The 27,749-nt window shown below is 51.5% G+C and overlaps 1 protein-coding gene across 8 annotated transcripts in view; it reads left to right on the top strand.

Moving 5' to 3' along the window:
• The window catches only part of AMBRA1 (autophagy and beclin 1 regulator 1), a 177,815-nt gene extending 152,059 nt beyond the window's left edge, over nt 1-25,756 (top strand). For all 8 annotated transcript variants that reach the window (XM_059141085.1, XM_059141061.1, XM_059141078.1 and 5 more), the window contains 4 exons: nt 9,958-10,097; nt 17,334-17,426; nt 18,706-18,899; nt 24,181-25,756. In XM_059141085.1, the coding sequence (XP_058997068.1) occupies nt 9,958-10,097; nt 17,334-17,426; nt 18,706-18,899; nt 24,181-24,677 (924 nt within the window). In that variant the 3' untranslated portion in view covers nt 24,678-25,756. The remainder of the gene's footprint in view (nt 1-9,957; nt 10,098-17,333; nt 17,427-18,705; nt 18,900-24,180) is intronic.
• Nucleotides 25,757-27,749: the final 1,993 nt, after the last annotated feature.

Raw genomic sequence — 27,749 nt, 5'->3', positions numbered from 1 at the left:
CTCGGGCTCTCCCTTCTGTAACCATATGCTGGATTCTGTTCTTCCTCCTTAGTGAACCATTTTAATTTTATCCTTGTTTCTAGGATCCAGCGTCCTTTTGATACTTCCCTTCTCTGCTTCTGAGGCTAGGCACTGTCTTCCTGATTTTAGAATGATTGGCAAGTTTGGAAAAATAAGACTGAGAACATATTTTCTCTCTCCCTCCCCTCTGTCCCTTCCAGCCTCTTCCAGGCTGGGGATGCCACTCTGCCTTGGGGTCTTATTTTCTGTCTGACTCCCTTGCTCTGGAGCCAGGGAGGGCTTTTGGTTCATTTCTGTTTTTTGTTTTTTGTTTTTTTTTTCCTGTTTGGTTTTTTAAGTTAGACATTTGGAGATTGCTGAGCTGAAGTTTTGCTGAATTCTCAAAACACTAAGCTGCCTGTATGCCCTCTCTGCTTTCGTTTTCTAATTGGAAGAAAGCATAATATTGTAACAGAAAACTGCAATTAATTTTCCAAAATAGTGGCAACTTGCACATTATAATAACTTTGGTTGTAACCAAGTGGAAGGATAATAACAAAAATATAAAATTACTAATGACACCAGAAATAGTTCTGTAGCAGACTGTTCTTCCACTTTTGTGTAAGTAAATTTTACCTAGAGCAAAAGTCAGCAGCTGGGGGAGTGGTTCTGGGGCATTTTGAGCTGGAAAGAAAGAATAAGGATTAGTGCTTTCAACACAGGAATTAAAGTGCTGTCTACTCTATTTCCCAGATGCGTAGACCATCCCCGCCCCCAACAGGTAGGGGATGTGGGCACATACGTGGTTAAGTAAGAACTGAGGCGGACCCTCACCTCATAGACCCTGCAGGCCTGGAGGCAGTGGTTGCTTGACTCTCACTAGTGCTGGTTTGCTTTTCTCTCTGGTTATTTTATTGGCAGAAGTGATGGATGAGGACACCGTCATTTGACTTGGATGGGAGAAGCCCTAGGACAGAAAGCAATTTAGCTCTCGTTTCTCTGCGCAACAGCATAGCGCTCTTTAAGGCAAAGCCTCAAATAGTTAAGGGTCAATTTTATTGAAAGCTTTTTCTTTGTGGCTGTGTGGTAAAACTGTCTTCAAGTGTGGAGCCCCTGTTACCTAGACAGATTACTGGTTTGGAGCAGGTGTTGGAGAGAGCCAGCCGCTCGCTCCCTCCCTCCCTTCTCTCCCTCGTTGTCTTCTCTGCTCGCTCTCTCCCTTTCTCTTCACTGCCCTCTTCCCCTACTTCTTCACCTTGAGAGTCCTACTTTTCAGTGGCGGCCTGCCCCCGTTGTACACCTTCTTCTGGAACCCTGGCTCTAGAGACACGCATCCCCCTCATTCTCAAGCGATCCTGGGCAGCAGGGAAGGAAAGGAGATTTGATACCATTTTCTCTACAGACCGGCTGTAGTTCTCTGTGTATACTCCCCTGGGACCACATCAGCATCATCAGAGATGATTTGGATCCTCATCCTCATGTGAGACCTGCTGAATCAGAGGATCCTGGAGCGGGTCCCGGCCGTCCTTGTTTTACCAGGTCCTCCTGATGGCTGCACACTCAGTCAAGATGGAGAGCCAGTCATTGACTGCACAGGGATTCTAGTGAGATCTCCCCTGTCAGTGTAACCTTTGTCCTTTTCCTTTTTGCTCTCACCCTGTCTCTGGAACCTCATCTGATTTACTTCTATGGCTCCTATTTATTAACCAGATCTTTCAGGCACTTCCAGGAAATTGAGAAATTGAGGATACCTCCAGCCCAAAGCATTCTGGATCATGCTGGCATCCTAGTAATAGTACTTTTAAGAACTAATGCCCTGAGGCCTTTTTCCGTTTCTGATTAAAATTCTTAACCTGTCCACGGTTGACTTGAGCTCTTAACTGCGAGCCCCTGCCTGCTTGCCTGCATGCTATAGAATGTAGAGACGCCTCAGCTTAAAAAGTTAGAAGCAGCATGTTTATCTTTCGCTCTAGGCCCTTCCCTGTCTGAAGGAGTACTTCTGGAGTTCCCCTTTCTAACATTCCACCTGCTGTTATCCTTTGATGGGATACATCACTGAGATGCCCATTAATGGATAACTTAGAGTCATCCTGATTATAAAGAAACATCGGTTGTATTTCTATCTTTTTATAACCATTTTCTGTCATGTATACAGCCATCTTCACAGAGCCCAGTGATGACTGGTTATTATTATAAGTTCATTAAAATGAACCACAGAAAAGACTTGGAATCCAGAATGTTCATATTAGTCACCACTAAATTGTAGCTTAGATCCTGGGGCAGGATGGGTGTCCAGCGCTGTCAGCACTGACCAGCACTTATGTAACTAACATGTACAGGCTCTTTGGGCCTGTCCTAGCTCCACTCTGCAGTATATAATCTTCACTGTAGCCTCCTTGCCCTGAACTTAGCCTGTGACATAATCCGCTCATCTATACTTCCCTAGATTCTGAAAGTTTGATTTTCAAAAGTGACCTAGAACTCTAGTTCAATCTGGAGTATTCTCCAGATATCTAAGAGAATGAGATTTTCTTAATCTTGTCTGGCCTTTTGAGTGGCAAAAACCAAAAATAAAGATATTTTATTTTTGTATCCTGGAAGGGTACTATTTCTTCAAGGGGAGATTGGGATAAAAGAGAGACAGCTTTGTTGTCAGAAATGATTTACTCCTTCCCAAGATTTTGTCCTCATTAATTTTCTTAAAGCTGCCTGTCAGTTGATTAAAAGCTGCTTCCGCTGCAATTATCTTAAAGTTGACTTCTGAGATGTGGTACAAAGCATCTATCCTCAGAAAGTTCCTTTCTTCAGCACATTGTGGGAAAGAGGGGAGGGAGTAGGGGAGAATTCAGGGGTGTCTCGGATGCAGTTTGTCAGAGAAGGGATGGAGCAAGATAAAACATTAAAAATAACAGGAGAGCTACAATTAGTTTAGGTGAATTTTTCCATGACAGATCCTCTCAGGTAACTCTAATGATTTCTTTTCCTCATGGCCTCTTAGGAGAGTGCAGTCTATTCTGTGCGTCATTCTTTACGCTCAACAAAATTTTATTGAGTTCCTACAATGGGCCGGGTATTTTGTGAGGTTGGGGAGCACCATGCATAAGATGGACCTGGACCCTGCTCTCTTGCCACACAAACGGCTTCTCTTTTTTTCTTTCTTTTTTTTAAAGATTTTATTTAGACAGAGAGAAAGAGAATGCACAAGCAGGGGAAGAGGCAGAGGGAGAAGGAGAAACAGACTTCCCATGAAGCAGGGAGCCCCGACGGGGGGCTCGATCCCAGGATCCTGAGATCATGACCTGAGTGGAAGGCAGACGCTTAACCAACTGAGCCACCCCGGGGCTCCCACAACTGGCTTCTCGACAAGTCTTTGCACTGCTGCCTTCCCAACCTTCACTGCACGGGACACACAAGAGACACTCAGCATTTGTTCCAGGAATATGTGTCCCTTTGGGATCTTGTGTACTGTGTATTCCCCACACATGCATGAACACTCACGCCTGCTCACCAGCACCATCAGTGTGTTTAGCACATGTTGTGGTGATGGTGATTGAATGAAAGTATCAGGGAGATAATCCTTATGAAAATACGGAGTGTCCTTCTCATTTCACCATGCGCCCGATATCAGTTTCTTAGGGTGCTAGTCCTACCACTAAGACACAGTGAGAGATTCACGGGAGGTAGTTTCAAAAGCAAAAGGCAAAGCATTTTGTTTTTTCAAAATTGGTAGAGGAGAACCAATTCTTGCATTTGTAGAAGGTGAAAGCATTTTGATGTATTTTTAAGTATAAGTTACAAAGCATTTTAATGTTTAACCATCCTTAACACTCCTCTTCCAAAAGTAAGTATCAACTAAAACATATTGAATGTGTTGGTATATATTGAAAACTCTCTTGTCCAAGGTAGATATCTAGAACAACTACTCATTTCGCCTTTTCCTTTGACATTTGTGAAGGCAAGTGTAGTTCAAGAACTTGTGCTATGTATGGACATGTGGGAACAGGAGGAAGTAATTATTTTAATGTAGGGGGGGTTCTAGGAACATTAAGTGCCTCAGTATTTCATTTAGCACCAAAGTAGTTCCCTAAGCTGAAGGAACCTCTCTCCTTTGATCCTAATGGCCTGAGATGGCTTTTGGAAAGCATCAAGCCAATTAAAATAGAAAATTCTTGTCCTCTGTCTCTGTGGGATCTCTTTGAGAGGAGTAGGTGAATAAGAGTTTACAGGTCTCAGAAAATCACAGGAGGTTGGCTAGAAATGACTTTAAGGCAGCAGATTATCCATGGCAGCCGAGGACAACATTTCCAAGAGTTAAGGAAAAAGGGGCATCTGGCTGGCTTGGTCAGTGGAGCACATGACTCGTGATCTCAGGGTCGTGAGTGAGTTCAAGCCCCATGTTGGGCCTAGAGCTTACTTTAAAAAAAAAAAAGTTTCAAAAAGAGCTATTTCTCCTCTTTTCCATTGGGGGAGTTTGGGTTTGGACAAGGGGTGTTCAGGCAGATTTGTTCCCACTCCAACTGAGTAAAGGAGAAAGGTAGGTGAGCTGGTGTTCTGATTCTTAGTTTTAAATGGTCACTTTAAAGTCAACGTCCTACAAGTTCTAAACTCCAAAGTAGAATGTAAGGAAGGCTTAGAGACAGTAAAAGAGCTTAAAATGTCTGAAAAACAATCAGATTTTCCCAGGGATGAAGAAACTTCAGTAATTCGTGAAACTAAGCAAATCAGCAGCTCGAAAGGAGGAAAAGATTGACTGACCAGAGTGCCTCCCGCCGCCTGCTCTGGGAAGCGTGCATTTCTCAGCCTCTGACAAGATGTGTAGCCATCCATTTCCAATGGAAAGGTCAGCTGTCTCTTAGCATCTGCTTTCCATTGATTTCTCCCTCTTCCCAGAGAGTTAATTTTCCTGTAGTAACCCTCTCTAAAAGCTTAAGGCCTCCCTGATTTTCATCATTACTGAGAAGGCATTTTTCCTCTTTGCATTTCCTTTCTTCCTCACAGCCCTCTTGGCTTGCACCTTCACTCGTGGCCCTTCCAGCCTCAGTTTCCAGTTGTCCCCTTCTTACCTCCAGCTTCCGTGGTCTTAGTTAAAACAGGGAAGCTCTGATGCGTGCGCTCGACCTCTTGGGGCTGCGGAGCCATTCCAGTTTTATAGATGACGAGATTCCCAAACCCGGACAAGATAGCCGCTACTACGTTTTTTTCTTTCATCTTCTTATCTGAGCTGATCTAAACAGTGCAGTTTGCTGCTTGGACTAATGGTCTGAGCTTTAGTGATATGCAGCCGAAAAGAAAACACCTTGTTGAGGGCAGCAGTACATTTTTCCTCTAAATTTTAAAAGGGTGGAAAAGAAGGTTTCCCACTGAGCCCTCTGGTTGCCTCTCATTCTTTTCCTGTCCACCACTGAACAAGAAGCAAGACCCCTTTAGTTTTGATCTGGAAACTGTTTTCTTTTGGAGTACAGTAGATGGTCTTGGACCCCAGAAGTGGAAGAATGATTATCTTCTCTCGCTCCCTTGGAACCATGCAGATCTTGGTTACGTGACTCAGTCCCTGGTGATGTGCTGAGGCCCCTCTGAGCCTTCTTCTAGCATATTGATTCCAATTCCCTTCCTAGATGTTAGACAGAAATGAGAACAGTCTGCTTGGGGATAGGGGGGTTGCTGTCAGCATTTGTTATCCACCAGGGAGCAGCTGTAGCCAAGACAGGTAAAACCGGGACTCTGCCAACATGAGTCAGGAGCTGGGTTTTACATCCAGCCCCACAAAGGGTCCTCAGGTCCTGATAATCCTCGTCCAGTGTCATGGAATTTGGTGGTACAGTTTCATGGTGAAGAACAGAGAGCGGGATTTTTGGCAGGCCACCCAGCTTTGTCCTTGACAAGTGTTAAGGAAACCTTTACTTGAGATAAATATGGGGTGCCTTTAAGAGAAGGCCAGAGCTGTCCCTTAACACTATCTCAGATCTTCTTTCTTGTCAGTGCCGATGAACCTGGAGTTTACAGAGCCAGCTCTGGTCCCCACTGGTGTCTGTCAGGAGACTGCTCCCCAAGTCACTGGGTTGGAAAGACTGCTGGCCGAAACCCTCAATGGTATGGGAGTAGCCAGAGCTACTGAACCTCCTGTCTGCGTTGGGAAACTTGTTGAAACTTCTTGTCACTAGGGCTAATTGTGAGGGATATACCCCCCTCAGTGAGGCGCTTTGAGAGCTCCGGCCAGAGAATGGAATGGAAACTCCATCTCTGGGTGGTTCTGAAAACGGGCCAGGCTCTCATTCCTCCAGGCTCCGTTAGTTTCAGGCATGTGTGAAATCAGGAGTATTAGACTGGATGGCCTCTCAGGCAGGTAAAGCTGAGTCCTACCCATCCTGCATGCCCTGTGCTCTCATTACCCACCCCTGTATGTTCTGCTCTCTTCTCCCTCCTTCCCACCCCCACATTAGAGTGTGATAAGCAAGCAGGTGCTTATCAGGCGTCCTGGAGGCCGCTGATCCTCATGTGGCATTTTCTGGCTTCCTGCCACAAAGCGGGATTTAGTTTAATGTGCACTTGGGAGTTTCCCTTTCAGTGGTGTTTAAGGACTTGACGGGTCCGGGACCGGGGGACTGCCATAGTCCAAGGACAAATCAGTGCCTTATGACTACTATTGCCATGAAGGTTGTGAGTATCTATGCAGCAAGGTCTGGGGGTCTCAGCCTTGAATGACCTCCCCAATTTATCTGACCTTGTCTCACCTGAGCTGGGTTGTCCGTCCTGCTGGTCGCTTGAGGGTTTTGTCTCCAAAGTCAGTTCTTGTACTTAGAAGCAAATTGATAGTATTTACTTGTTAATTGCTCTTCAGCAACTCTAAAAGGTAAATATGTGACATGTGAGAGGCTCGTTTGCTTCTTTACTGGTGTAGAACTTTTCTAGAAGAGTTTTGTTAGCTTTTCTTTGAGACTTCCATCAAAAAACTTGGCACAGGGCGTCTGGGTGGCTCAGTGGGTTAAGCTGCTGCCTTCGGCTCAGGTCATGATCTTAGGGTCCTGGGATCGAGTGCCGCGTCGGGCTCTCTGCTCAGAGAGGAGCCTGCTTCCTCCTCTCTCTCTCTCTCTCTGTCTGCCTCTCTGCCTACTTGTGATCTCTGTCTGTCAAATAAATAAATAAAATCTTTTTAAAAAAATTAAAAGATTTTATTTATTTATTTGACAGACAGAGATCACAAGTAGGCAGAGAGGCAAGCAGAGAGAGGAGGAAGCAGGCTCCCTGCTGAGCAGAGAGCCTGAGGCGGGGCTCTATCCCAGGACCCTGAGACCATGACCTGAGCCGAAGGCAGAGGCTTTAACCCACTGAGCCACCCAGGCGCCCGCATTGGGCTCTTTTTTAGTAGTCTCCTTGGTTAAACCAAAGATTCTTGCGTATTCTTACATTTGGAGTTGAGTCAAAAAGGGAGGGCACAGGAGGTTCTTAAAACAGCAGCCATGGGTCAATCTCATGCCTCAAAATAGGGCCAGTTCCTTATCTGTTAAGAGACCTCCAGCCTCAGGACCAGAGCAGGCCGCTCTGGTGGTGTGCCACAGGCTGCCCAGGCACAGTTCTCAGCACCACAGAGCCTGGGAAATTATTCACAACAGGATTCTCTGTGTATGTGTCAGTATGTTGAGAACTCGTGCTGCCTGCTCTCCGCTCTATTCTAGAGCCTGTCCTGGTGAGGCCCTTTCAGGTAGATGCCCAGGGCACATGAACAAGCGTTCCCACATCCGGGGCTTATCACTTCACTTGTGAATGGGCAGTGGACCCTTTGTTCAATTTTTGCTTCCTGTCTTTCCTTTTTTTCTTTTAATTTTAAATCTCTCATCAGGATAATCTGAAAAGTAATAAGTACTATATCACCCTAAATTCATTTTTGAACATTACTCTCTAAACCACCATCGCATTTGGTCTTCCTTCCACCCACCCCCCACTCCTCCATCAGGGGGCAGGGAAAGGCAGATGTAGTTCATCCTTATTTTATAGATTAAAACCTGAAGAGGCGGGGCACCTGAGTGGCTCAGTTGTTAAGCATCTGCCTTCAGCTCAGTTCAGGATCCCAGGACCCTGGGATCGAGCCCTGCATTGGGCTCTCTGCTCGGCGGGAAGTCTGCTTCTCCCTCTCCCATTCCCCTTGTTTGTGTTCCCTCTCTCACTGTTTCTCTCTCTCTGTCAAATAAATAAAATCTTTCAAAAATAAATAAAATCTGAAGAGGCCAAAAGGAGAAACATTGACTAATACTCCAGTTTAGGGGCGCCTGGGCAGCTCAGTTGGTTAAGCATCTGCCTTCAGCTCAGGTCACAATCCCAGGGTCCTGGGATCAAGTTCCAAGTCAGGCTCCCTGCTCAGTAGGGAGTCTGCTTCTCGGTCTCCCATCTGTGATCTCTCTCACTTTTGTGTGCTCTCAAATAAATAAACAAATAAAATCTTTTTTTAAATAAATAAATAAATAAAACTCCAGTTTATAGATTCTTGGCTTCATCCTTTTCATAGACCCTAACAACCTTTTTTGAAGCCCCAAGATGCAGGTTCCTGGTAATGTTAGCAACAGTTACCATCTGTGAGCTTGTCCTGTGCCAGACATTTCTACACATCATGTCTTTTCATCTCTCCAGTTACTTGGTTGGTGGTGCATTCTCTCTCTCGTGCTCCCCCCCCCTATTTTTTTTTTTAAAGTAGGCTCCATGTCTAGCATGGAGCCCAATGTGGGGCTTGAACTCATAACCTTGAGCTGAGATCAAGAATCAAAAGCTTAGGGCGCCTGGGTGGCTCTGTGGGTTAATTAAGCCTCTACCTTCGGCTCAGGTCATGGTCTCAGGGTTCTAGGATCCAGCCCCGAATCAAGCTCTCTGCTCAGGAGGGAGTCTGCTTCACCCCTCTCCCTCTGCCTGCCTCTCTGCCTACTTGTGCTCTCTCTCTCTGTGTCAAATAAATAAATAAAATCTTTAAAAAAAAAAAAAAAAAAAAGATCAAATGCTTAACTGAGCCATGGAGGTGCCTCCAGTACTGTCTTTTTAAACTGAGATCTGGAGAAGTCACTGTTCTAGAAAAGAGGTGTCAGGACTCCAAACCAGGGCTTTCTAATTCGAAAGAAAGTCCACATCCTTCATTCTCCTACGGCCCTGCCCCTGTCTCTGACTGAAGTTGCTGTGGAATGCTGGAATGCAGTGCAGCTCCGCGGCCGGAGAGATCTGAGGCCGTCTTTCACCTCCGGTCCAAACCCCTTTTGCAGCTAAGCTGCCTCCTCAGAAAATAGTAGCTTTGGAAATAAGCTGACCATTGAAGGGGACTCTCTCCCTTGGAGAAATGGAAACAAGCTATTTAATGGTGATTTATATAAGCTAAAACGAAATCACGTACCTGTGTGTTCAAGATCCCCCTCTCCCCTGCTTCCTACATCTCAGTGCACCTTTTAGGTTTCCTTAACAATAGCAGTTTTAACATTGCTTTTAATTAGATGAATTAAGAATGTTCTCTGGTGTTATCACCCCCTCCCGCCCCCCTATCACCTTCAATTCCCCATTGCTGTGAGAGCTGTGATTGCCATGGTAACGGGACTCCCAGTTGAGCTTGGCTCTCACTGGTTTGTCTGGTCAGGGGAAAGTTAGGGGCAGGTCTTCCTGGTGAGCGGAGTTCTGACTGGCTTTCCAGGGGGTTGACTTAAAGCCATGAAATGAAAAGAGCTAAAAGACTAAAGAGAGCATGATGAGCAAGCTTCCTGCAGAAACGCCCAAGTGTGCCCCTAGTCTTGCTCGAGAGTGTTCTAGCCTTCCTCCTAAAGTAAGAGGACCCCAGCCTCCCCCTGCTACCCCAAGTTCGCCAGTATGTGTGAGAGACTTTCTTTCTTATCTGTGGTTAACTTGCTTCTGGCCATAGAAGGGACTTTGTTATTCTTGGTAACAAATTGTTTCTCCTCGAATTCTCTTTTCTTCCCTTTCTCCCCCACCCAGAGAGTTTTCAACGTCCTTTACCCCATGCCTGCCGACCAGCGGAGACATGTCAGCATCAACTCTGCCCGCTGGCTGCCCGAGCCAGGGCTTGGCCTGGCCTATGGTACCAACAAAGGAGACCTGGTGATCTGCCGACCAGAGTGAGTGGCCCAGGGTGGGCGGCAGTGAGGGTGGGAGGGGGTCATCCAGGCTGAGGATGGGAGTAATTGGCATCATCCGCGGGTCTGGCCGTGAGATGGGGTCTCGTAGGTGGGAAATCGAAGCTCTGCTAGAGCCTGCCTCATTCTCTGCGTCACTCTGTAAAGGGTCCTTTTTACTTAGGGCTGCTAGGGTTAGCTCTCCGTCCCAGAAATCTTCAAAAAACTGGTTTAGTTATTATGTCTTCATAAATCTAAAGCAGTGTTTTTTTCCTTTGTTTTCTCTTGTTCTCCGGTTCCCTAGTGATAGTAAAGTTTCCCTGCAGGCAAAGCATAGATATCAAAGGTTCTTTTCTAAACGCTTTTAGAAAAATTCAACAGGTGGTCTTGGGTTTGTGTAAATGCCACAGACGTAACTTAAGAAATAAAATTGGAAATAGAGTATTGTTAAAGCCCTAATTTGTCAGGCCACTGATCTCTAGCAGCCTGGCTCTGTGTCCTGCCTGTTTTCCTTTCTGCTTGCACTTCATAACAGTGAAGGCAAATTGAAAAGCTCCATTTAAATCAGAACACCTATTATCCGATCCTGAAGTAAGGGGTAGGAGGGAACACTTCTGTCGTAGGTCCTGATGACACCCCTTCCCCTTGTGGAGGACAGAGGTCTGTTCTTTCACTCGAGACCCTGGGAGTCAGCCAGGTCTGTCATCAATTCCCAGACCCAGCCAGGTGGGGCGCATGAAGCTCTGTGCGTCAGTGCAGATCAGGCTGATTGCTGCCTGGGCCGCCACAGGGTTCCAGCCGACTAAATGCCACTTCTGCCTCCAGGCCGTCCTAATGCTGTCCTCCACTTGGTGCGGAGTCTTCTCCAGGGGTGTTCTGCAGATCACAGAGCATGGCGTGACTGGTCTGGTAGGGTCTGTGGCTGTTGGAAGTGTCTGTGTTGCCTTTTGATAGGGCCTCTGGTGATTTTTTCCTAGGGTGTGTATTTGGGTCAGTTCTCATGCCTGGTAGGGGACTGAGCCTTGTCCGCTGAGCTAGGTCAGTGGCTCAGGAGAAAGGAAACCCTGTTCTAAGGGCAGCTCTTTCACTCTATCCTGCATTTTTGGAGCCCCTCCCAAGAGAGGCTGCCGTCTGAGACTGTGGTTCTGCCTACCACACTCTGCTCAGGCTCTGTGTCCAGAGGGCCCCTCTCACTAGCTCCTCGTGCCTTCCCAGAACCGAGCCTGCTTCTTTGATGACTGTGCCACTATTAGTCTCGGCACTGGCTCTGTCCGTTTCTGCCCTCCCCCTGGCCTGACCATAGTCCTGGGATCAGTCTGCTCTGAGCTCTTTCTTTTTTCCCAAAGCACATGAGACCGATTATCTTATCTCACCCTCTTAGGAGTTCGTAAGAGGACTCTGATAGGCATCTTTTCCAAAACTGGCACAGAATTCTGGGCTATAATTTTATTCTTAACCAACACTGTAGTTACAGGCCTTTCTTTTCCTGTTTCTCCAAGACATCCTTCCTCAACATTATTGTCTCGTCTGTAGCTCCAGCCACTAAACCTTTGTCCCAGCCAAACTCCCAGCCCCCTCCCTTGTAAAAATGACCTGCTCCAACAGAGGCAGACTCTCTACCTCCAGTTCATCGTGGTGCCACAAAGGCTTATATGTCTGAAACCCCGGCCTCCGCACTTGCTGTGAGTCACGGACACCTCAGCCAAACATGAAGCTGGCTTTGGCCTCTCTTCTCTCTTTTCTGCCCATATGTTGTCTTCAACATCCAGCACCAGCAGGCTGGAGCCACCCTGGGCTGCCTGGGGAACGTAGCCGCAGGAACTCTGGCCTCTTCCAGGAGCAAGCGGGCACCGGCATTTGACACCGCGAACAGGGGCCCATTGCAGACCTAGTTGTGTTGGCCGTGTTGGCCCGAGAGAGACCTAGCTTGCCCTGCCTGTGTGGGGTTGCTGTTTTTCCTGAATTGTTGGGTCATTCTGGCAAATGCCCTAAATCTCAGGGCTGCATATTTGAGGGAACCATGTAAATTAAGGCAGACATGACTTTGTCCTAACTTGTTCAGAGCTGCTCTGCTTCTCAGTCCCCTTCGTATCTGTGGGGTTTGGCTTCAGGCAGGGAAGACTGAGCAGTATTGAGGTAAAGACGGGAAGACTTATCCAAGGCCACCCAGCAGATCAGTGACAGAATTAGGTTCCCTGACTTTCTAATTCTGAGCTCTTCCCTACAGCTGTTTTTTTTTTTCTTTTTACCTTTTTTCTATCATGAGTAACTTTAAAATTCTGATAGAAACCATGTACGCTCTTCTACAGAAAAATACACCACAAGAACATCCGCGTAATTTCATAGCTCTCTTAAGACCTCAGGTAAAGCATGCAGCCCTAGATCACGTTGAGACATTTAAGCAGGTCAAATGATTGACATGGAGGGAAATGAGAGAGGAGAAGGGAGAATGTTCACATCTTTTGAACAGTCTTTGGTGGTCTCTGGCCTAGAATAAGGAGAACCAGTGAATAGGGCAGGAGGAGCTCAGGGTTGTTGTCTCTCCAGTAGGCGGCTGCCTGAAGCTCCCCGCCCTTACCCTGGCGACAGGGCTCTCGCACACCTGTTCCCGAGGGCATAGCAGCTGGCCAGCCGGGGTTACAGCCCTCCCCCCAAGAACAGGTGCTTGTCTGCCTTCGTCTGCGGATACGGGCAGCTGCACCCCGCTTTGTGCTTTCTGTCTCCCTCTTGATTTCTCCTCCATTGTCCTAGCCTCCACACACTCTCCAAGCACACAGAGGTCACAAGCCCCTTGGGCATCTCTTGGTGGCACTAAAACCCCACTGACAGTAGAACAAGGCCTCAGGAAATACTCCCATCATTCTAGGGAACGAAATTCTGACGATAGGCGAGGAGACGAGCAGCTGGCCCCGTAGCGCGTGTGTGAAGCCTTTAGGGTGGCTGATAGCCGGGTCCCCCCACCCTTCCTAGCAGCAAGGCCCTCCTTTCTCCTTTGCTTTGCTCCCCCACCGGCCACTCCTCCCAAGCTGCTGCTGTGCTGGCTGACTGCCAGCCCAGCCAACACCCCCACCGATAACCACAGTGGGTGTGAAGTACCAGATTGATGTGAGGGGGTGCTTGCTCACTTCCGGCTTCATAGATCAGCCCTACAAATGGGGGGGAGGTGTTGCTGGGAAGACCACTGCTTCTCAGAGTCAGCTCTGAAGACAGAATTGAGGGACTCCTGCCAGAAGAAACTAGGTCGGGACTGTGGGGAATCTGGCCCCCTGGCTGAGTGTGGGACCCCTGACAGGGCCCCAGCTCTGTCCCTTAAGAGGACGCTACCGCTGTAAACAGTGATTGCAGTCAAGCATCACTGACCAAGGAAGAGAAAGGCACACCCTGAATCAGAAGGGGAGCCACAGAGACTTCATCTTTCCGGCTGTCCCATAGGAGCCAGGTGCCAGCTCTTTCCCACGTTGCAGAGAGAGTGGGGATAAATGCGTGTCCTTCTTTCAAAGAGACAGCCATGTAAGGGATAGACGAAAGATGTTCTCAAAGAGAATATTCCCTAGAAGTGGAGGAGTTCAGGATGAGTCGGTGGAACGTGCAGCTCTTGATCTTGGGTATGTGAGTTCGAGCCCCACTTTAGGTGTAGAGATTACTTAAAAATAAAATCTTTAAAAAAAAAAAAAAAAAAAAAAAGTTGAGATGTTCAGAGCCATAATCTGCATGGGAGCATGGTCACCACTGAGGAAGCCAGGCCAGCTCTTAGCTAGGTTGAGGGAACTCAGAAGGTCCCAGCTGTGAGGGAGTCACTGAGCCCAGCCTGGCAGCACAGCCGCGGATGCTGCTGAAGGAAGCCTGGGATGCAGTGGAAGCAAGTCCCTTTGAAAAGGCTGGCCCTGCTCGGCCTTCCCGCGCTTCCTCATCCCTTCGTGTGTTTACGTGGCTTCCGGGAAGAACCCAGAAGCAACAGTGACTCATTGATCCTTACTAAGACTCAAGGAGAAAAGAGATGGTTGGGAGCATTCTTCAGCTTTTAGGCGGAAATCAGTGATACTGGGTATTGGAGGCTAAGAGTCTCAGTAGCCAGAGAGGGTGTCTTCATCTCTGATCCTTGTACAGTACCTGGAATTTTAACCAAACTTCCAAAAACATGAGCTTGTTGTCATCAAGCTGCTCTGACCACAGAAAGTAGAACAGGTCAGGGCTCCAGTAGACCTGTTGATGGCGGGGGGCAGGGTGGTACGCAGTAAGGAGAGGGGCCGGCTGGAGCAGCACATCTGCCGGTCTCTGTCGTCGCCTTCTGCTTGGCCATCGACCTCATCACTGAATGTCCTGAACCCGCAGCTCTGAGCTGACCGTGCATGCTGCCCAACGGAAGGTGTTTGAGGGGACCCTTTGACCATCAGCATGACGCTACCACTCCCAGCACAGGGACTGGGGCCTTCAGGTGGCCTGTCTTCTAAGACCGGAAGGAAGGTTCCTGTCCACGCAGCACATGGCTCGGCGTAGGTCTAGTGTAGACGGTTTGTTGTCGCTCACCAGCCCTGGCTCGCGGGAGTTACAGAGGAGGGACTTGGCGGGGCCCCAGATGGTACTGCCACCTGTCAATAAATCTTGACAAGTTTGTAAATCAGAGGCTCCCTGGCAGCTAGCCTCACGTGGGGCCTCATGCAGCCAGGATTTGCTTAGCAAAAGCTGCAGTGATGGCTTTGTTTCGGGGGCCACTGCTGTTGACCTCTGGCCCTGTGCCTCTTCCCTCATGGAAGGTCCTCTCCCGTCTCCTGGGCTCTGCAGTGCCCCTGCTGTTCTCAGACAGCAGCCCCCCGCCCCCCCCCCCCCCAAGAGAGCTGAATGCTCTGAGGAGGAAGGAGCTGCTTCTTTTTAAACAGACGGTCTGGAGAAGATCACACCAAAAACGCAGCCCTGTGGGTCCCCGGGGCTATCCGAGGGCGGTTAGACCGGAGCAGGGAAGGAAGAGCACCTGTGCTTGGCTGTGGCTCTTTTCCTCAAACACACTCGTGTGCCCCTTAGGTGAAGCCCAGTCCCCAGAATCTTCATGACCTTTGAGAGACAGATGCAGGGCTCTGGCCCAGGCCTGTTCCCTTTCACCTGCAGTAGCACACTGTCCTGACATGGGGTCCCTCGCCATCCAAGCCCTGTCAGGTGCCCATCCTGGCTAATCCTGACATCACTTGCCCCCGCAGAGGGCCTTTTCCTCATGACCCACTGACTTTAATTTTTCTGCTCTTCATTGAAGAAGTTCTGTCATTAAAGGAAGATGGCCGGGGGCTCTAGGTGAGAAAGTTGGCTTTTGTTGGAGCTTGTCTTAGCTCGGGCAGCCATTACAGAACACCACAGACTGAAGGTCTTAATCAACAGAAATTTATTTCCTCACAGTTCTGGAGGATGGAAGTCTGAGGGGAGGAGCCAGCAGGGCTGGGTTCTGGTGAGGGCTGTCTTCTCACTGTGTCCTCTCATGGTGGAGAAAGAGATCTCTTTCTTACTCTTCTTCTTTCTCTTTTTCTTCTTCTGTTTTTCTAGATTTATTTTTAAATAGTCTCTACACCCAACGCGGGTCTCAAACCTCACAGCCCCACGATGGAGAGTTTCATGTTCCGCTGACTGAGCCAACCAGGCGCCCCACTTTCTTACTCTTCTTAGAAAGCCACAGTCCTTCTAGATTAGAGTCCCACCCTTCTGGCTTCATTTAATCTTAATTACCTCCTGAAGACCCTCTCTCCAGCTGCAGTCTCACCGGGGGATAGGCCTCCCATCTGTGGATTTGGGGGGATACAGTTCAGTTCATGGCCCCGTTCCTCCAGCATGTGTGCACGCCCTGTCCCATTTAGGAGCAGAGCCGGCTGTTTAGAGTATCTCTTACAGTCTCCAGAGGGACACCAGGGTTTGGTTTGGGTTTTGTTTCTTGGGTTTTTTGTTTTGTTTTGTTTTTCAAAATTTATTTATTTGACAGACAGAGATCACAAGTAGGCAGAGAGGCTGAGAGAGAGAGAGAGAGAGGAGGAAGCAGGCTCCCCGCTGAGCAGAGCGCCCAATGCAGGGCTCGATCCCAGGACCCTGGGATCATGACCTTAGCCGAAGGCAGTGGCTTTAACCCACTGAGCCACCCAGGCGCCCCTGGTTTTTGTTTTTAAGTGAGGTCTGCACCGAGCATGGGCCTCAGACTCACCACTTGGAGATCAAGAGTTGTGCGCTCTACTGACTGAGCCCGCCAGGTGCCCCAGGGACACGAGAGTTTGGACGGGATCAGACATCGCTTCCCCATCTCCTGTCCCCACCTTCACCACCAGCACCCCACGCTCAGCCACAGTGACTGCTAGGTAACCCCATTTCCAGGAAGGAATTCTTAAAAACAAAGCAGTCTATGGATTGCTGCCTGGGGTGGCAGGCCTTTGTAGAGACACGAGAAGCCAGTGCTTCCCTTCTGCTAGCGGGGCCCGTGTGAGATTAGAAGAAATGGCTTGGGGTGCCTGGGTGGCTCAGTGCGTTAAGGCCTCTGCCTTTGACTCAGGTCATGATCCCAGGGTCCTGGGATCAAGTCCTGCATCGGGCCCTCTGCTCCACAGGGAGCCTTCTTCCCTCTCTCTCTCTGCCTGCCTCTCTGCCTACTTGTGCTCTCTGTCTGTCAGATAAACAAATAAAATCTTAAAAAAAAAAAAAAAAAAAAGGAACAGCTTGATGGCCCATTCCAGGGAAAGGAGGAAGCAGGGCAAGGTTGGCAGCGGGAGAACTTCGAAGGGTAAGATGCCTCATTTTCCTTCCTTCCTGCCCCATGGCAGCAGGGAAGACCCAGTGGCAGGAGCCTGTGCTTTGTCCGCTTTGGAGGACGAAGCCTGGACTTTAGGCAGGGCTGGCTATGGCGCCCTGTCTCTCTAGGGCCTCCCTGGCCTCTCATTTGCCATCTTGGGTCCTTTCTTCATGCCTGAAGAATACTCAGCCCACTGCCTCTTCCTTAGCGCTCTCTTAGGCCCTCAGAGGAGCTGCGGAGGCATTCAGAGGCAGGAAGAGTCCCACTGCTACAAGCACTTGGGCTGTTGGAGAGTCAGCAGCATCACTCCAGTACGGAGCGTCCTGATGGGAATCTCTAGTCCTGGTCTCAGCTCAGCCCCTTGAGAGACTAGAGAGGACTTCCAGGCCACAGTCCACGAAGCCCGAGAGGTGTACGGAGTTCTGGCGGTTCTCTCTAACGCTCTCTCTACCTTTTCTCCTCCACCTTCCCCACCTGATTTTCAGGGCCCTAAACTCTGGTGTTGAGTACTACTGGGACCAGCTAAACGAGACTGTCTTCACAGTCCACTCCAGCAGCAGGAGCAGTGAAAGGCCTGGGTGAGTTTGGGAAGGAGGAGGGCACAGCCGCTGGAGGGAGGCCTGTCCCTTCCTCCTGTTTCTGACGGGCTCTCAGGCAGTGCCTCGGACCACTCCGGCCTCCCTCGCTGCCTCCTCAGCCACAGCGGCTCCTCTTTGATCTGCTTTATGCACTGAGCTTTTGCAGTTTCATTTAAGAAAAGCATTCTGTGGCTAAGGAAGAGAACAAAAACCTCTGCGCTTAGAGTCTTGACTGAGAACAAACTAGGACATCCTGTGGCCCTTTCCCATCCTGGCCATGGTATCTGGGCACACTATGAGGGGGAAGACAGAGCACTAGGGAGGGATGCTGACCCCAAGAAGTGTGCCTGTGGTCCACGGAGAATCTGTGGACAGTACTGCAGGTGATCAGGGCCTCGGGGAACAAGCTGCTCAGAGCTGTAGCCCAGGGACAGACCTTCCACAGGGGCCAGTTAGAGAGTAGAAGCCTGGTACTGATCCTCTTATCACTTAGTTTATTAATGAGGACTGGAACATTCTGACAAAAAGTGCTGGGTCAGTAATACACCTTAGGCATTCACTGCTTCCTAGAGGAATAACAAGGCACAGCTCGAGGAACAGTCTCCAGAAGCAGCTAGAAGGGAGTGGCTGGTGCCTGTCACAGAAGTCATGGGCTCCCTCTGCTTCCAGCTCCAGCTCTCCCAAGGGGTCAGTGCCTGGGAGATGCCCAACGGAAGAGGGATGCTAGCTTTTTGCCTGGGTCTTACTCATGGGTCAGCTTGAGCTGCCTGCCTTCAATGGTCTGCTGTGGGAAGACCCTGAAGGAGACCAGAAGGCTTTTCCTCTAACATGGAGATCCAGGGAAAGTTCCAAGATTCTAAACTGGAATCTTGTCGGCACATGGTTAGAAGGAAGGGAAAGCTGAGAGAGGAAAGGTCCCGCTGCTTACCCTTTGTCCCACGGACGTCAGCTGGTGGCTTCCTGCTTGTAAATAAGAGTCTTAAGATCAGCCCCCTCTACCTCCCCCGAAAGACGCTCCCTGTTTGAGGAAGTGATGGAACTAGCTGGTTTGCAAAACGGGGTGGTTCTGCAGCCTCCTCGCATCATCCCAGGCTTGGCCTGACCTGGAGGAGTGACCTGCCGTTGGGAGGGAGCCACAGGAGCACAGTTTGTCCTCGGAGCCTGCAGGCTGTGCTCCAGGGGGCTATGCAGGGTTGGTGGGGAGCAAGTAGAACTCGGCGAGGCGTGCTGTCCCAAGCGCTGCCTGACTTCCGTCTGCCGTCTGCCTTTCTCTCCCTAGAACCAGCAGAGCTACGTGGAGGACAGATAGAGATATGGGTCTGATGAATGCCATTGGACTGCAGCCCCGGAACCCCACCACCTCCGTGACCTCTCAGGGCACCCAGACTCTGGCCCTTCAGCTGCAGAATGCTGAAACACAGACGGAGAGGGAGCTGCAGGAGCCAGGGACAGCGGCTTCGGGCCCTGGTGAAGGTAAGCGTCACATAATTTTAGAGCACAGACACGACTGAGGGTCCTCTCAGCCCTCCTGGTCCCTCCGCAGAGACGGGGATGCCAAGAAAGGGCCCTCCCCTCTCAGGAGGAATGCCCTCTCACCTGCCTGGGGCGCATTCCCCTGGGGGCATGAGGAGACTCCTCCGTGGGAACAGCGTTTCCCTGATCTGGGTCACTGTTTGCAGCAGGCCGAGCTGCTCCTGCAGCTCTGCTTGGCTCCCACCGAGTACCCTGACCGCCCTCTTCTGTCGGACTCGGAGGACCCAGGCTGATGTTCCAGAGAGAGCACACAGGAGGTGGCCTCGATGGAAAAGCCTGTGAGACAGACTCAGTGCCGCGGGCTCTTGTACCCGGGACAGGCACGCCAGGCCCTGGGCTTCTGGGGCCAGCTGTGATCACACCCACGGCTCCTTGCCATTCTGGCTGTGGTCAGCGTGCCAGCAGCCCCTTCCTTCACCTACCTCAGGTGTAGCTCGGCTGGCCTTGGCCCTGGCTCTGTGCTGGCCTCACGCTTCTGAGAGCCGATTAGCACTTCCCAGCGGTACAGCTTGGAGCCGCTTTGGAGTCTGTCGGCAGCTGTGCTGAGCAGGCTGTTCTCCCCCAGTCACTCCCCTTACCCCTGCCCCCGCCCCCTTGCCTGTCGGACCTTCAAACAAGGCAGCCGGACACAGCCGGACACAACATGCTTCAGGTCTGTGTGAGCCATTTACCACAAAAGGGCCGCAGAAGGAAGAGCCGTCCGTGGTTTGAAGGAGGCAGAGTGACAGATCTGCCTGTGTCTCCCCAGGGAGCAGCTTTCTGTACAGTAGCCCCCCACAGGGCACTGTCCCTCTCCCCACTGTGAATGGAGATTTTTAAAAGTTGAGTCCTTTTTTTGGTTTGTGGCCCAGGCCGCATCCCTATCTGAGGCCCAGGCCTCTTCCTTGGTTCTGGCAAGTTTCCCAGGGCAGTTCCCTTCCCGTCCCCTCGCCACAGAGGACAGCAGCTGGCGGAGGCTCTCTTCGGCAGGTGTAGCCGTGTGGTGCCCGAGGGCAGCAGAGGGGCTCCTGCAGCTCGCCGCGGTCTGGGGCCTGTGACCTTTGCCTGGAGCTCTGGACACCGCCCTTCCCAGCACCCCAGTCCCTTTCAGAAAGCCCCTCACCTAGGCAGAAGTGAGGGGGAAAGGATGGGTTGTGGGGACAGATGTCACTGGCCAGCTTCATCTCTCCTGGAGCCTTGTTCTGAGGTGCTTACCCCATCGAACTACTGGCTACTCCTGCCATGCTGGTAGCAAGGCAGGGGACCAGGAAGTAAGTGTCTCCTTAGGCGCACACGTCCCCTCTGGCCCACCTTCCCCATCCGGCAGGTGGGCCTCGAGGCTCCGCATACTGGAATCCGAACTCTCAGCCCTGCTCCTCTCTCTCTGTGTTGGCAAACCGGTGGCCACAGCTGCAGGAACATGTAGCGGAAATACATGTGAAGTTAGTGAAGTTCGCTGACCCTTCTCCTGGGCTTAGCTAGAAGGTGGGGCCCAGGTGGGTATCCCCTGCGCACCCCGACACGTCAGCGGCCCCGGTGGGTTCAGTGGGGGAAACGGCTCTGCGTGACTGATTCCCGTTCTGGGGCCACCCCTCCCTTAGCCCTTTCCCCGTCAGTCAGCACAGAGGGTTTCCAGGCCACTCTTAATTTTCTGACTCAATAAAAATTGGATTAGTCTCCTTAGCTCCTTCTAGGACTTCCAGGAAGAGCCCTCCACGGAGCTTGTCCACCTTCAAAGTTTCCCATCACTCAGAAATGGAGGGGAGCATTCCCTGGGCTCACTCTTTGCTCCCCACACTGATACCATGCCTGCCGGGCATACAGTAGGCATTCAGGAACTTTGTGGAATGAATGGATTGAGTGAGGCAAAGGCCTGCCCCTGAACTTTGGCTGCACTGCACTCCTCTCCTCTGACCGCTGGAGAAAGGTTGCCTAGGCCTCTTCTTGGCTGGTGAAGATGAGAGCCCCACCACAACAGCCTGGGCCCGGGACCAGGGAAAAGCAAAGGTGGAAAGCGAGGGGCTAGAAGGCCAGCGTGTTCCCTGAGGGCGGGAAGGGCAGCTCTTCCTTCTACTTGACCTCACTTCCCTCTTCTGGGCAATGAAAGCCCCAGAATTAAATGTAGTTTCAGGGCATTATGGGAACTTGCTTATCCCATCCTGGCCTCTGCATCTAGAATATACCTTAGAACTTGCCAAGGAAAAGATGTCCTCTCAACAGTAACCCAATTTCCCATTTTTCAAAGACAAAAAGAAATGCTTTTGCTGGGGGTGGAGACAGCAGAATTAACTTCTATGGCCACCACTGCTCCTAGAGCTAATAGCTTGGATCCCCGGCCATGGTTGCCTTTTCCCTCAGGCTCCAGTATGTTTTCTTCATGAAGAATGTGCCAGCTGAAGAGTTAGCCTGGCTTGGAGTCCTGGAGGGAGAAGCACAGCTCACAGCTGTGTGCACCAGCCGAGAGGAAGCCATCCACGGACACAGCTGAACTTCTCCATCTAGTCTGTTTGAGCCCTGACTTTATGATTGATACTGTGTTAGGCACCATGAATCCAAAGGCATTGCAGAGAGAAGCAGATTCCGAGATGAAACCATTGCCTTTTCCTTCTAAAGCAAGTTTAGAAAGGAAACAAGCACTTAAGTACTTCTCATACAGCAGAGGGGTGACGTGTGACCAGATTTCACAGAGTACCTTAAGTCTGGAGCACCTGTGATCAGCCTGGGAGCCCTTTCATTCAGCCACACATTCACGAGACAGATGGATGCCAAGTGCAAGATCATGCATTAGACACCGGACCCAAAGATAAATAAAACTCAATCTGAGATCTTCGGGGACTTATAGCCCAGGAGGGAGATACGACAGCCACAAATAACACCTGTGGAAGGATGGATGGGGCACTGAGAGGGCTCAGGGAGGGAGCAGCCACTTCCTGCTGGGGTCCACAGAAGGCCAGGTGGGAGGGGTGGTATTTACATTGACCTTGACATTCCCAGGGTGTCCCCAGTGTGAGTGAGCAGGGGCAGGCAGGCACACAGTGCCCCACACAGCAGCTTTGGTAAGAGCATTGGTGCAGGAAGGGAGGATGTTCTGGGAAGTGGCTAGGATGTGACCAGAGGGCCCTTAAATGCCCTGCTATGGTGTCTTGACAACTTTGAGAGCCCTTGGAGCTGCTGGGTTTTAAACAGATTAGGGACTTAACTAGAACTCAGTGAGTCTGAGCTTAATTAGAATGGTAATAGCAGCAGCGTGGAGGCTGGGTGGAAAGGGAAGAGGTAGGAAGCAAGAAGACCAGTCAGGACATAACAGCCACAGTCGTGGTGAGAGGTGACCCAGGCCAGAGCCATGGGAACAGCAGGAAAGCACAGGAGGGCCTCTCCGAGGAGCTGGCTGCAGCACTGCCCTTGGGGCACCCAGGCAGCCCTGTCCTGCGCCCGGAAGTGAGCTTCGTGAAAAGAGCTGATAGTTCACTAGGCACAGAGCCCAGCACAATGAGTTCCAATGCCAGCAGGCCTCGGGCCAGCCCCCTGCACATCCCAGACCCAGCTGGGGAGGCCCTCAGTGCACAGAGTTCTTGGAAAGCAGTGGGGGTAGCAGCGAGCACAGAGAGGTCCCCAGGGGGCCTCGCCAGCAGCCCTTTTGGCTTACAGGGTAGGAGCTGTGCCAGCACCACGGCCCTAGGTTGACCTTTCCTCTTACCCTCTGCCCTACCGTTGGAAGGCTTTGTCCCCTGAGAGAAGTGTCTTCCCTTCTGCCCTGGGAGTTGGTGCTGAGCTGTTTGAGGGGGAAGCAGGAAAGAGCGGCCGCCTTAGGGGTCGGGGGTGGATGGGTAGCGTTGATGGGGAGAAAAGCAAACTGCAGGCACGGAAGAGAAAGCTCAGGCAGAGTCTGCACTGCCTGGTGCTGGAGAGATGCACCTGGCGAAGGCCCATGGCATGCGGCTGCCAAGCACTAACCAGGAGGGAGAGATCTAATGGGGCCTCAGACACCATGAAGCTGTGAAACTGGCTGGCTGGAAATCCAGCTCTCACAAGGCAGGCAGAGAAAAGGGACTGGACAGGGAGGGAGCAAAAAAAGTCTTATAAAAATAGCTGTTGACAATAAGTACCCAAAAAAGAAAAACCCTCACCATCAGTGCCCCCAAATCTGCAAAATCTCAAACTGGCCAGCAAGTAGCCGAAGCAGATAAGTTGATAGGTAGTGCCAGTCCTGGCAGCCCACAGGTTTGGGTTGGCTGTGGGGCTAGCACAGGCGGAAGGAGCTCAGGACAGAGCCCCACTCCTCCCAGACCCCAGGTTCATCAGCACAGCCGCCGCGGAGCGCCCACCGCGCCTGTTGTCTCATTTTCTCGGCCCGGCACTGTGCAAGGTGGACATTAAGGGACTTGTCCAAGGTCACACTGCTAGTACAGAACAGATTTGAGCAAGAGCCTCCCCTACTCCCACACAAGAGGGGTGGGGATGCCCAGGCCTTTGGGGAAGGAACAGAACCTTCTCTCCCTCCCTGGAGATGTGCACTGAAGCCTCAGGCCTGGGCAGTTGGCTGTCTCCAGGGAAGGATGAGGGTATGCGGCGGCATCCTGCCCAAGCCAAGGAGAACAGTAAATGGGAAACAGCTTGGGAAATCTGGTGGTTTGGGGAAGAGAGGAGACAGAATGCCTTCTAGGGAACAGTTAAAAATCCAGTCTTCCTTGTGAGCTTTTAGGAAGTAAACAGAACAACACCGAGGGAAGACAGCACAGCTTTGAAATGAGGCTGAGCAGACTGTTTGCCTTCAGGCCGCACTCTGCAGGGCGCCCTCTCTTTCCACAGACCAGGCAGCACGCCCTTTCTCCAGGCTGGGTCCCCCAGTTACCCGGACAGGGAGAAGGCAAACAAAGCAAGCCATCTGTGACCACCCGGCCACCTTCATTCACGTAGTGACTAGCCTGCCACTTGTGCCGGAAGGGCTGAAGCCAAATGCCCGTTTTCTGGTCCGGCTCTGCCTCTTGACGGGCTGAGTGGCATTGGCCACCTCACGCCATCCTCCACCTCAGTTTTCCGACCAGTAGAACAGAAATGGGAATTAGGATCATTTGGGGAGTCTTGTCTAGCTTTCAAGTCTCTGACTGATTCTCCAAAGGAGTTGGACTCTCCTTTCTGCTTTTGGCGGAGAATCCGCCAGCTGCTCCTCACGGAGGCCTCCTTGCCTGTGTGGTCCTGGCCAGCTGCAAACTCCCTCTGTCCTGTGCTCCCTACCTTCCAGGCGAAGGCTCCGAGTCTGGTGCGAGCGGGGAAGACGCCCTCAGCAGGATCCAGCGGCTGATGGCGGAAGGGGGCATGACGGCCGTGGTGCAGCGCGAGCAGAGCACCACCATGGCCTCCATGGGCGGCTTCGGCAACAGCATCATCGTCAGCCACCGCATCCACCGCGGCTCCCAGACCGGCGCTGAGCCCGCAGCCACCCGCGCGTCCTCCCCCCGGCCCTCTGCCTCCCGGGGACTGCTTGCGGAGCCCGGGCAGCTGGCAGAGCGGGGCCTGAGCCCCCGGACAGCCTCCTGGGACCAGCCTAGTGCCCCAGGGCGGGAGCTGCCCCAGCCGCCCCTGCCGCCTTCCTCCCCGGTCCCCGCCCCTCTCCCCATTCCCAGCACTGAAGGACCAACCCTGCACTGCGACCTGACCAATAACAACCACCTTGCTGAAGGCGGTGGCAGCAGCAGGGGGGAGGCCGCGGGCCCCAGCAGGGAGCCACGGAACAGGTAGAGACCCATGTGTGCACTGGTGCTTCCCCTTGGAACCGCAGAGCAGAAACTGGACCTCACAGCTGACTGGGAACTGTCCACGCGGAAGAGCTGCGGGCTGCATCAGGGAACAGGAGCAAGAGGGGGGCCCCGAGTAAGGTCAGAGGCAGTGGGCTTGAGGCAGTTGAATGGGTGAGGCTTGCCTCGGGACTAGAACCTTCTGGAGGATCTGGAGCCCAGGGGAGCCATACTGCTGTGCTCCGTGTAAAGGGAGGAGAAAGTGGGTACCCTGCCATGAACCCCCTTTTCTCCCAGAAACATGGCTAAAGAGACTCACCCCTGGGCAGAGAGCCCAGAAGGGTGAACTGTCTTCCAGATCTGGGCCAAACCATCCGGGACAGTGGCCAGTGGGGCAGCTTTGCCCTGTCCCCCTGTTGCATGGGCAGAGCCACTAGGAGCCCAAGAGCAGGAGGAGCAGCCTGCCTCCCCCCCCAGGAGCCACCTCCATCTCTGAGCCTTCCAGAGCTTCAGCCTCTCTTGATCTTACCCCACAGAGACCACAGTCGGGGGTCAGGCCAGGCTCCCCGATTCCTGAAGACAGGGACTTCCTGCACTTACTGATGGGGGACAACCATGGAGTGAAGGGGGCAGCCTGCTTGCCCGATGCAGGATGGGGTCAAGGGATGGTGGGCAGGTCCTCACTCAGGAGCTGGGGGGTGTAGGCTGGCCAGCCCCCGGGGCTTGTCCACCAGGCTCCTCTCCGCCTGCCCCCGGCCCTCAGAGCAGCACCTGTGGGTAGCAGGATTACATGAGCCCAGGCCAAAGCCAGCCCCAGGCTGGAGGAGGGGATGAGACTCCAGGTCAGAGTGTGAGGTCTCGGTCTGTGACTTAAGGTGTTGCATGTGGAATCTTGAACTGTACGTGTAGTTTCTAGTGGAGAAATCAAGGCTCTGATTATTTTGTTTTTAGTATGAAAATGTGATTTCTTTTCTGTTTGTAACTCATCATAGAAGCATTGTGGTGGGAGGAGAGGGGATAGTCTGACTGCTAATGAGGGAAACACCAAAGATCTACATCATTAAAATGATGACACGCCCCTCACCAGGCTCTTCTCTGTTTGTTTCCATGCAGGACGGAGGAGGGGGTGGTGATTGGGGGGTTGGGGGGAGAGGGGGCCACTGAACTCAGCGGGCCCAGGTTCTGTCATGCAGTTTCTGGTGCTGCTGTCCTATGTGGGGAGCCCTGTCTGTGGCCTCAGCAGAAGAAGCCAGTCAGGTATGGGCTGCCACGTGTGCGTGGTACCAGGGCTCTGCCCTGCCACCTCCTGCTTCCCCCAGGCTTGCTAAGGATTGGGGCAGCCTTAACAGTGATGGGGGCGGGGGTAGGTAGGAATGACAGAAAGGCCCTCATCCTGATTGCTTCCTATCCAGGACTGTGGGTCTGGAATGAAGGTGTGACTGTAACTGACCAAAAAGCTGGATCCTCGATGGTGCCTGGAAACCACCCATCATGGGTGTCTGGCCTGGCCAGGTGGGGGCCTGGGCTGGTCTACAGGCATCCCTCTAAGATGCCACTTGCTGGCTGCTCAAGTTCCCCTTTTATTTATTTATTTGACTGATAGAGATCACAGGTAGGCAGAGAGGAGGAAGCAGGCTCCCCGCTGAGCAGAGAGCCCGATGTGAAGCTCAATCCCAGGATCCTGAGCTGAAGGCAGAGGCTTTAACCCACTGAGCCGCCCAGGTGCCCCTCAAGTTCCCTTTTATTTTATGTCCTTGGTACAGTGGCTGAACGGCCTGCTGTGTAACTGTGGGCCTTGGCCACTTCGAGTTTCAAGTCACTTAGAAAGTGGGAGGAGGATGTTCGCCCCAATTCTTACAGAAGTATACAAGAAAACAGCCGGCCCAGGGCTTTTTGCCAGCAACAGCTATTTCTTTTTTTTTTTAAGATTTTTATTTATTTATTTGACAGAGAGATCACAAGTAGGCAGAGAGGCAGGCAGAGAGAGAGGGGGAAGCAGGCTCCCCGCTGAGCAGGGAGCCCGATGCGGGGCTCGATCCCAGGACCCTGAGATCACGACCTGAGCTGAAGGCAGAGGCTTAACCCACTGAGCCACCCAGGCGCCCCACTATTTCTTTTTTTAAAGATTTTATTTATTAGAGCACGAGCATGAGTTGGGGAGGGGGCCGGAGGGGAAGGGGGAGAAGCAGGTTCCCTGCCGAACAGGGATCCCTGAGGTGGGGTTCGATCCCAGGACCCTGGGATCGTGACCTGAACCAAAGACAGATGCTCAACCGATGAGCCACGCAGGTGCCCAAGCAACGGCTATTTCTTGACTATCTCTTGTGTGTCCGACTCTGTCCCAGGTGCTCTGGAGCTTGTAGAATTACTCTCCCAACAGAGACAAAACCAAAAGTTTAAACAGGCAAGCAAGTAATACAGAACAATGTGTAGAACTATTACATAGTTACGAATGCTAGAATTTTCTGGAACATTATAACAATGGGTTCTGGAATAAGACACATCAGCCAGCTGTGTGACCTTGGGCAAGCCACTTGCCTTTTATCTGCTTCACTTTCCTGCCTTGTAGTAAGATGCAGAGCTTGTATTATGTAACCTCTTACAGTTACCTTGGAACTGTAATTTCATTTTAGGTCAGAGAGCACTGGAGTGGTTAGGGCGAGCCTTCTTTGAAGATGTGGGATTCGAATTACTCATTGAAGGGCAGAAGGATTGCCCCACTGCAGTCCCTGCCCTCTACCCACAAATCCCAACCCCCAGGGAGAGGAAGAATTCCTTGGTCTGACAGTAGGGACTATGAATTTGTTTAGTGTAAACCATGTGCCAAGGACTCAATGTGTATTATCTCTATCCTCATCACAGAAACCCTCCAAGGGTGCCTGGGTGGCTCAGTGGGTTAAGCCGCTGCCTTCGGCTCAGGTCGTGATCTCAGGGTCCTGGGATCGAGTCCCGCATCGGGCTGTCTGCTCAGCAGGGAGCCTGCTTCCCTCTCTCTCTCTCTGCCTGCCTCTCCATCTACTTGTGATTTCTCTGTCAAATAAATAAATAAAATCTTTAAAAAAAAAAAAAAAGAAAA

This window comes from Mustela lutreola, chromosome 1 (assembly GCF_030435805.1).
Source record: "Mustela lutreola isolate mMusLut2 chromosome 1, mMusLut2.pri, whole genome shotgun sequence".
Lineage (NCBI taxonomy): Eukaryota > Metazoa > Chordata > Mammalia > Carnivora > Mustelidae > Mustela > Mustela lutreola.
Note: the sequence above shows the minus strand (reverse complement) of the source record. Positions and strands in the feature narration are given on the sequence as shown.